The 10440-nt window shown below is 36.8% G+C and overlaps 1 protein-coding gene across 5 annotated transcripts in view; it reads right to left on the reverse strand.

The window, feature by feature from the left end:
- Positions 1–1012: 1012 nt before the first annotated feature.
- The window catches only part of ACOX3 (acyl-CoA oxidase 3, pristanoyl), an 85694-nt gene continuing 76266 nt past the window's right edge, over positions 1013–10440 (reverse strand). For all 5 annotated transcript variants that reach the window (XM_069070589.1, XM_069070596.1, XM_069070614.1 and 2 more), the window contains 3 exons: positions 7241–7356; positions 2585–2759; positions 1013–1145 (listed from right to left, as the gene is read on the reverse strand). In XM_069070589.1, the coding sequence (XP_068926690.1) occupies positions 1057–1145; positions 2585–2759; positions 7241–7356 (380 nt within the window). In that variant the 3' untranslated portion in view covers positions 1013–1056. The remainder of the gene's footprint in view (positions 1146–2584; positions 2760–7240; positions 7357–10440) is intronic.

Below are 10440 nucleotides of genomic sequence, written 5' to 3' on the forward strand. Positions count from 1 at the left end.
TTAAGACTCTTGTTTCAAAACTGTGATGAAAATCTTTAAACATAAATTAATACTTTTTTCCTGCCTCAGTACAAAGTATAGCAAAAAAAACTTAATTTTGAAAACTAAATAAATTGCATAGTCTGAGAGTATATCATCAAAAGAGTAATGAATTAAATATGATTGTAGGAGGAGGGCAAAGCATCTTATAATAACACTGAAGACAGAATCAGGATACCTGTGTTAAAATTGCACCTTTGTTATGAAATCACTGGGTACTCAGGGCTAAGTAACTCTTCTCTCTAAGCTTTAATTCCCTCTTCTACACAAGAGAAGGTTGGGCTATACCAGAGGTAGAGAACCTGATGCCACGAGGCCACATGTGGCCCTCTAGGTCTTCAAATGAGGCCCTTTGACTGAATCCAAACTTCATAGAACAAATCTCCTTAAAGGATTTGTTCTGTAAAACTTAAACTCAATAAAAAAGCCATGCCCAAGGACATAGAAGGCCACATGTGACCTCAAGACTATAGGTTCCCTACCCCTGGGTTACACAATCTCTTAAAATCTCTTCCAACCCTACCATCCTGTGATATATCATGCAGAAGATGTAAGAGCTTGATCTGAAAAAAGTCTTGACTCCCTCCCAACCCCCAGAGAGTAGCTGCCTAGGGCCTAGGAGACCTGGGTTCCCACCTCACATGTGTGACTAACCTCACTGAATGACCCAGGGCACATCCATTTACCTCTCTGAGTCTAAGTTCCCGCATCTGTAAAAGAGGAACATTGCACTAGATGATGTCAAAGATCCCTTTCCAGCTCTAGTAGCTAATGTTCTAAGGACCCTTCCCATTTCAAGATACTATGTTCCAATACCTTATAAGGGCCTTCAGCCTCTGTTCTAAGGGTCTAATATTCTACAATTGCATGAACATTCCATGAATATGAATTGTATGACTCAACCACTGATTTAAGTTTGTTTTGTGTAGATTTGTTGTAGATTTCCCTTAAAAGTTAGATGTGTCCAAACGTTCTGGTTTACAGAGATTTACTACATAATGTCATTAACACCCAGCATTATAAGTTACTTGGACTTACCTTTGCACACAGGTCCAAAATAGCATTCTTGATCATTTTACCCGCTTGTTCACCAGAAAAATATCCACCTGCAAGTATATATAGCATATATATATATATAGTAACACAAACAAGAATAGTTTACATTTTAGAAACTGCTCTGGGTCCTAAATTAAGAGAACAGTTTTTAAATATCCATGTGACCTTGAAAATAGTTTTCCAAACTATCAGGCCCACAAAAGTACAATTTATTCTACAAACTGTTATTGGCTTGGCCCCGTTAGCAGCTTCATTTTTTCCATAACTTAACCTGTCTTTTATTTATCTTTGTTTCATTAGAAACCATATCAATAATTTCTTCTATTTTTACACTGCTTCATGCTTTCATATCTGGTATTTCATTTGAACCTCACAAAAACCCTATGAGGGATGTAAGTATTTCCATTTTTCATAGGTTGAAAAAGGTTGAGTCATGTTCCTAAGGTCTCAGAGCCTGGATTAAAATCCCAGTCTCTTGATTCCTAGTTCAGTGCTCTTTTCCAATAATATTCCTCCCTCAAGGCTATGAAAATTGAAAAGAGAGGTTCTTAACTTAGGGTCTATGGGCTTTATTTACAGAGAGATAGACAGATATGGATATATATATATATATATATATATATATATATGTTTTTGTATACATATATATAAAGTTTTTCAATATAATTGGTTTCTTTGGTAATTCTAGGTATTTTATTTTATGTATTTAGAATCATTATTCTGCGAAGGGGTCCATAGACTTCACCAGACTGCCAATGGGGTCCATGACACAAAAAAGGTTAAGCAGTCTAAATATCTCATATACATCTTATTCAGGTGTTACATTTTAAACACATATTTTTGTGAAAAACAAACTAAAAAGGATTTAAGACTAAAACTTAAAATAATAAATGGGTACTCCTTGGAAGAAATACAAACCATGAAATCCCTTTAGGATCAATCCTGCAGTCAATGCCAACTAACTGTTAATAAATTGTTTTGAAGAAGGAATATACAGAGACATCTCTGTGACTGCAAAACAGGGTAAGCTAGTTGGGGTCATGAAATTCCAAGCTGATTGGGCTCTTAGACTACAAGAACATTTTATACAGTTGTTTGAACAGGCAGACTACTAACTAATAATTTCAGTGTGCAAGAGAGTATGGTGTAAGGTGATTTTCCACTTATTTATTATGTTTTTAAGTCTCACTCTGACTTGTCTTCAACTCTTGCCGTTTGGTCATTTTTAGAATACAATTATAATTTTATTGTAGTTAATGTCCCATGTTATCTCCTCCAGATCTAAGCATCAAACTGAGAGAAGACCAAAGTGTGAGTGAGTAATACCCACTTAAGCAAAAATGGATGCAGCTGGTTTCCCTCTCAAGGGAACATTTCTCTTTTGAAAAAAAAAAAAAAACAAAACCCAAAAAACAAAAACCCCCAAACCAAAACAAAGCTAACAGGTGCACTGCTGCTTCTGTGCCATCCAGGGAAGGGAAGATCTCACCTTGATAGAGCACAGCCATGTGCCGACTCAGAGACCAGAGTCCATATAAAGCACAGAGCCGCTTTAGGACAGGCTGGAGAGAAGCTGGTGTGTTGGAATGCTGTGTGTACTCATGATACTTCTGTAACACTGTGTGCTCAATGAAAACAAGAGCAAGGGGATGGCAGTAGTACGCCTTAAAAAGAGAAAACAAACACATGATAAGGACTTGAGCAGCATTCACTCCCCAAATGCATGAAGCCCCTAGCGTGAGCAGGGCAGGAGAAACAGCAGGGAAGAGGACAGAAAGAGAGCTGCCCTGGAAGCCAGGGAAACCAAGGGCTGCCTCTGACACATCCTGGCTGTGTGATTCTAGACAAGTCCTCTAACCTCTCAGTGCTTCAGGCAGCTTATTAAGACCCTAAATTGCAGAGAAGGTGCTGACCTATGTTAGTAAAGGGAGCTTCCTCCTTTGGGAGTTCTCTATCTCAATGAAATCACAAATCCAGTTCCTACTTCCTCTGTGTAATCCATAGAACCTGAGGTACAAAGATAAATAAGAAATGGTCCTTGCCCTCCAAGAGCATACAGTCTAGTTGGGAAGATAAAATATGTACACAAATGGTATATTATAAATTGTAACATAATAAGTGCATAAGAAGGGAAAAGTTGGTCTCAGGGAAGAGAATGATAGCAGCTGATGGTATGAGACAAGCTTTCCAGTAGAAGGTGCCATGTGAGATGGTAGGAGAGTATGTCTCAGGACGCGAGTGTGGTATGGTGAGTAAAGGAATATTTAGACAATGGCAAGCAGGCAATAGTGAGGTGTTGGGGGGATCTCATATAAAATTCAGATGTGATAACTGAGGAAGCCTTTGGAAACATACTCTAAGAAATATATTTTAGAAGAGATGCGAAAAGCACTTCTAACTGAAACAAAATAGTTTTGAGTCCTGGTATATGATGGGTAACATTACATAAACTTTCATGGGAAACAGAAGACCATTACTCAGTTGCAGAAAATGGAACTATGGCATCATGCTGGCAATAGTCAGGAACAAAACTAAGAGGAGTACTTTAAAAAGGAAACAGACCACAGGATGCCTGGAGAATGTTTAAAAACAACTCACTGGAAATACATACTACGGATCAAAAAGACCAGGTGATATAATCGCATATTAAATGGGTAAAAGGTGATTTAGCAGAAAAAAATTCATATATATATATATGTGTGTATGTACATATGTGTATACACATACACACATATACATATATTAATGTAAAGATTCCATAGGAACAAAGAATACCCTTAAAATTGGCAGGTCAGATGTATATAATCAAGTCCAAAGGACAAAAGAAAACAATCTTGCAAAGACATAGCCACCATACAAAGGGAAATGACGTGGAGTAGATGATCTCTGTGGTCCTTTCTAAGTCTTATGTCTACAAATCCATGATTCTAAGATTTTCACTCGAACTTTCTGTATCATCCTAAATCTTTCTGGTTATCATCTACTGGTTCACTAGTCACTGGCCCTCCTTTCTCAAGGAGTTCTATACTTGGCTCACACTCTTCCTCTCCTCCCCAACACATGTCCTAATACTTGGTGACTTCAACACACTACTTTGATGTTTCCTTGAAAATTGTGTCCTCCAAATTCATTTTTCAAAAATTTTTGAATTTTCTCAATTCCCATGACACACACCAATATAGGCACTGATAGGAATGCTCAAGTCTTAGGGACCTACTTTTCTACCACCCCAAACCTTGTCACTTCTGTAACTTTTAATTCTGAAATCGCCCTTTCTGATCCTAATTTGTACTTCCATCTCTCCTGCTGATTCATTTCTCATGAATATTCTTTGTCCTCACAGTGACTTCTAATTCTTCTTTTCCCTCCTTGTTTTACTATTCTGTTGTTCTTGCTCTGGCTCTAATTTCCTATCTTCACAGGTCTGACCCAATAGTTAATGAGGTAATTTATGCACTCTCCTTTACACTTAATAAATTAAATTTATCAGACTGAGAAAGCTACCACATTTGTGATATACAAATGATGATGACACAGAGCTAAAATAAAGGGCTGAAACAGAATCTATTATGCTTCAGCTGAAGTAAAAAAGGCAGTGTTAGTACTCATGATGTCAAAGCAAAAGCAAAAATAGACCTAATTTAAAAGAACTAAGTAGGGAAATTACATTTTCTTAAGAGATGCCATAGACAATGAAGTATTATTAAAATTTTTTTACAGCAAGTTTCTCTGATGAAGGCTTCATTTCTCAAATAGATAGGGAACAAAATCAAATTTGTAAAAACTAAGAACTATTCTCCATATGACATACGGTCAAAGGATAAGAACAGACACTTTGCAGAAGAAATCAAAGCTATCTATAGTCACATGAAAAACTATATTAAATTACTATTGATCAGTGAAATGCAAAGTAAAATGAAAACAGCTCTGAGGTACCACCTTGCACCTATCAGAAATGACAAATGCTGAAGGGATGAGGGAAAATAGATACATTAATAAACTGTTAATGAAGTTGTGAACTGATTCAACCATTCTGGAGAACAATATGGAACTATGCCCAAAGGACTACACAATTGTGTATATCCTTTGACTCAACAATAGCTCTACTAGGTCTAAATCTCAAAGAGACCAAAGAAAAAAGAAAAGGACCTTTATGTACAGAAGAAATATTTTTTTGTAGTGTCAAAGAATTGGAAATTGAGGAGCTGCTCATAAACTGAGGAATGGATGAACAAGTTGTGGTATATGACTGTCATGGAATACTTTTATGTTATAAGAAATGATGGGGGAGGTGGTTTCCAAAAACACATGACAAGAACTATGTGAACTGATGCAAAATGGAGTGAGAAAAACTGGGAGATCATAGTACATAGCAATGACAATGTTGTAATGACTATCAACTGTAAAATACTTGGCTACTCTGATCAATACAATGATCCATTCAATTCCAAAGGATTCATGATGAAAAAACCCTACCTATCTTCATTGAGATAAACTCTGAGTGCAAACTGAAGCCCAATTTTCTCGTTTTCCTTAATTTTTTTCAATGTGGCTAATATAGAAATGTTTTGCATGATTTCATATATATAACTGATATCATTTTGCTTGCCTTCTCAGTAAATGTGGGAAGGATGTGAGGGAGGGAGAGAATTTGGAAATGAAAATTTAAAAAGAAAAGAATGTTAAAAATAAATAAATAAATGGTTTTAAAGAGAAGTAATGGAAGTCCTCATCTGCCAAGTGAGCAGATCAGATTAGATCATCTCTAAGGCCCCTTCCAATTCTAAATTGTATAATCCCATTAAGTTCTGAATTAGGGTGATGGCAGCAAGAATAGATAAAAGGAAAAAGTTGTGAGATGATATAAGTAGAAATCATATAACTGCCAAGTGACGACATATGGGAGGAGTAAAAGATGGCAAAGGTTTAATTAACCCTTGACCTTTCCTCATGATGTTATAATATGGAGGGAAATGGATGGTGTAGTCTGTAGTAGAGAGGATTGCCAAGGATGTGATATCCTCAAAAGAAAATGAGGTTTTTAGCTAATATGGAGAATTAATGAAGTATTAGAGAATGTACATTGTTGTTGTTGAGTCATTCCAATTGTATACAACTCTTTGTGACCCCATTTGGGGTTTTCTTGGCAAAGATCCTGGAGTAGTCTGCCATTTCCTTCTCCAGCTCATTTTATAGATGAGGAAACTGTGCCAAACAGGGTTAAATGACTTGCTTAACCACATAGCTAGTAGATCACACAGCTACTAAGTGACTGAAGAGGGATTTGAACTCCTAAAGATGAGGGTTCCTGATTCCAAGCCCTATCCATTGCTCCTCTAGGTGCCCCCTGAGAATGTAGGCAGATTTGTTTAAATCATAACAAGGTTATCGAAGGGCACAAAGATAGTGTCTACCACAGAGTTATTACATATATAATAGGTGGTGATATATGTATTATTTATATGTGTACATGTAAACAATAGATACATACATATGTAAAATGCATTACTATATATGCATAGCATGCCATTTGATTGCAGTTAATTACAAGTATGTAGACATACATAATTCTTTCTATAAGAGTATATATTTGTGTATAGGTATATATTATTATGTAGAGAAGGCACATTTAATTATAGTGAAATAAATTTTGTGTCACAGATACTTCATAGCCAAGTTTCTTGTACTATGAATTCTCAGAATTCAAGAAACATCCAGCCCCCAAAAGAAGAAAATCACAACCTAAACCAAAGTAAGCTACTTTTGAGTGATTCACATCATATTTTCTCCTCTATTAGTGCAGACAGGATTTGACTACATCCCATGTTATAAAAGAAAAACAAACAGTGAGGATGTGTGACCTGGAATAAGCCACTTAATCTATGATGAGTCAGAGGCAGATCTGGGAAATGAAGACAGATTTCCTGATTCCCAGATCAAGGCTCTAACCACAAGACTGCAAACTGTTAATTCCCTCCAACAAACTGCAGAACTAAAGACTCACACGTGAAGCTTTTCCCCACAACAGAAAATAATGAAAAACTTAGTACATTATGTTAACTTCAGGTAACATTACAAGGAGGCATAGGCAGCTAAGAAATTGAAAAAAAGGAACCAAAAGCTTAAAAAGTTACCAGATTAGTACCTGGCAGTTGTTTCTTGCTTCAAAATCATCTCTTCCAGATTTTCTTTCCTGATTTAATTTTTGATAGCTCTCTCGTAGGAGGTAACAAACCAACCACTTGTATGCTGCCAGAGAAACTTAAAAACAAAAGAAATGACAGCTGTCACATGACTGTATCTTGGGAGGTCCATGCCAGTAGCAAGCACTTACATTGTGGAGTTATGAACTTAAAACAGGTAACCAACAGGAGCTCACGTGACGTGACACTTCGTGGCTATTCAGCGCTGAACAGACATTATTTTGTTTGATTCTCCCAATAATCTGTAGGAGTTGATTGTGCAAGCATGAGCACCTCCTCATTTTTCAGATGAGAAAACTGAGCATAAAGCCTTTAAATAACTGTCTAAGTTTGGGAAGCTAGCAAGGGGAGAAGACACAATCACATCCCAGGTTTTTTGACACCAAAACCACTTTTCTGTTTAACACATCAGGCTGCCTCTCTGATGAATGGAGGACTGAATGTTATTTTTACCCAAATGAGTACTGTAGATGAACCTAATCTATGAAATCAAAGAGCATTATTAAGTACCCACTATGTTCAAGGTACTCTGCTGGGTTCTAGGTATAGAAGGATACAAAGAAACAGTCCCTGCCTTCTAGGAGATTACATTCTAATAGGAAAAATGACATACACCTATATGAGGATATATAAAACACATAAAAGGTAACCTTTGCAGGGAGTGGGTAGGAGAGTATTACAGCAGCCGGGAAAACCAGGAAAGACAGAAGATGGAGCTCAGCTGAGTCTTGAAGGAAACCAGGGTCTCCAAGAGTAGAGGAAATACCTCATTAATATTACAGGATTGGGGGAGAGTCAATGCAAATGTACTGAGATAAGCAATAGAGTGCTGCAAGTCTAGATTGGCTAGAGTATAGAGTGCATGAGGGGAATTAATATGTAATGAGGCTAGACAGGTAGGAAGGGGCCAGAGTGTAAAGAGATGTAAATATCAGAGGGGTTTTATGTTTGATGCTAAAGGTAATAATGAGCCACTGTTAATTAACGAGTAAGGGAACAGCATGGCTAAGACTGCACTTTAGGAAAATTGCTTGGACAACTGTGTAGAAGATAGATTGGAGTGAGAAAAGACTTGAATCTTGAACATCAGTTAAGAGTCTACTGCAATAATCTGGATGAGAGCTGATAAGAGTTTGAGATATGAGTGGAGAAACTGGGTATGTGCAAATTATGGAGGTAGCAACTGATTGGTCATTGAGGTGAATGAGAAATTGAGAATAATACCAACGTTATAAACCTAGTTTACTGGAATGATAATGGTGGGGTGAGGGAGAGGAGGTAAAAAAAACAAGTTCTGTTTTGGACATGTTGAGTTTCAAAACATCCAATAGGCAGTTGGTGCCTGGAGCTGGGGAGACAGACTAGGGCTGGACATACAGATCTAGGAATCATCTACGAAAAGATGATGGATAAAGCCACGGGAAGAGATGAAGTCACTGAGTGCAGAAAAGAGGCAAGATACAGGCAATTCACTAAAGAATACTAGGATCAACCAACAAAGAGCAGTGTCACAGCAAGCCAGAGAAAAGATAATATCTAAGAGGAGCTGGCCAACCGTATCAAATGCTGCTAAGAGGTCAAAAGGAAAAAGGACTGGGAAAAGGCCTTAGGTTTAAGAGATCATCCTTTGCCAATTATGTTTTTATTTTTAAAGGGCATGCTTACTCTCAAAGAGCTGCTCTAGAATTCCTTATATTCTCAGTCACAGAAATAAAGATTCCAAATCCTTTGAAGTAAAATTCATTTTGAACTAATTCAGTTTTGCCAAGTTACTAGAATGTTTATTATTAGAATTAAAAAAAAATACCTGCTAAATTTCTTGCATAATAGTAATTTGGTAAACATTCAATTAACTCACATTTCCACAAATTTATTTTTGTATCCTTTTATATTTCATTATGTCTTAAATTCTTCCTCTGATGTTCAGTTCTCATGAAGATGAAGGAAAGATTGGCATCATGAGAACGGTAATATTTTCCATGATTTATTTATGCAGCGATGAATTTTAAGGAATCTGCCGAAGGCACAAGATTGTTTTTGTTAATTCTTTTTCTCAAAAAATCAGAGGTAACAGCTGTACAATGATCCACTAACTGTGGGACTGTTCCATTTACAAACTACAACATGTGCTGTCTCTCAAATGTTGGCCCAGAATTCTTAAATTGGAAATCATGGAATTGTAGAATGTTAGAGCTGGGAAAAAAGAATCTAGTCCAATGCCTTCATCACTTATTTGTTATTTAGCAACTGGTCGTGTGTGTGTGTGTGTGTGTTTCCCTTCTAAGGAATATATAAGGCATATATAATATATAAGGAATATATAAGGAATTATAAGGCAGGTGGCCACTCACCGGGGATTTTTGTTTAGATACAGGTTGTATTAGATGAGCCCTGAAGTCTCTTCCAATTCTGAAATTCTGTGAGGCTTGAAGTCTTTATCGCACTCTGTTTGACTTTTCCTATATATAAACTGGTAATTTGTGTACCTGTTCTCTTATTAGAATGTAAACTTGTGTACTTTTTCAAAATTTCATTACTGCCCCTCCCCATCCCCCCAGATATGGGAACAGTGTTTTAACATAGAGTAGCTACTTTAAAAATGCTTGTTCAATTGAAATGGAAAGTCATCTTACTTAAGTGCAACCTCCTCATTTTATAGATGAGGAAACTGAAGCCAAGAGGAAATAACTTTCCATTGTAGAATTGTTTGAATTTTCATAGCAAATCATATTTACCTTAGAGTCTCTAATATTAACACTAGCATTAGGTTTGCTTTATCCTTCCAATGGCTTTGTTCCAGACTTCTTGACCTTTCTATAGCATTTGACCCTGTTGACAACCTCCTCCTTCTTGATAACTTCTTTTCCTTGGGTTTCAATGACATTGCTCTCCCCTGGTTCTCCAGTTTCATGTCAGCCTACTCCTCAATCCCCAATTGTTCAGTATTCTTACCCCAAACCCTGAATGTGGGTGTCCTTCCCCAAGATGCTGTCTTTAATCTACGTGTGCAGTTGGTGATTTCATTCATTCCTATGGCTTCCATTATCACTCTATATAGATGACTCCTAAATCTATACACCTAATCTCAATCTCTCCTGAGTTTGAGTAATACATTTCCAACTGTGTACTATAATCTCCACTT

The sequence above is a fragment of the Petaurus breviceps genome, unplaced genomic scaffold (genome assembly GCF_028583685.1).
Source record: "Petaurus breviceps papuanus isolate PSGF00001 unplaced genomic scaffold, PetGlider_PUasm1.0 140, whole genome shotgun sequence".
NCBI classification, from domain to species: domain Eukaryota; kingdom Metazoa; phylum Chordata; class Mammalia; order Diprotodontia; family Petauridae; genus Petaurus; species Petaurus breviceps.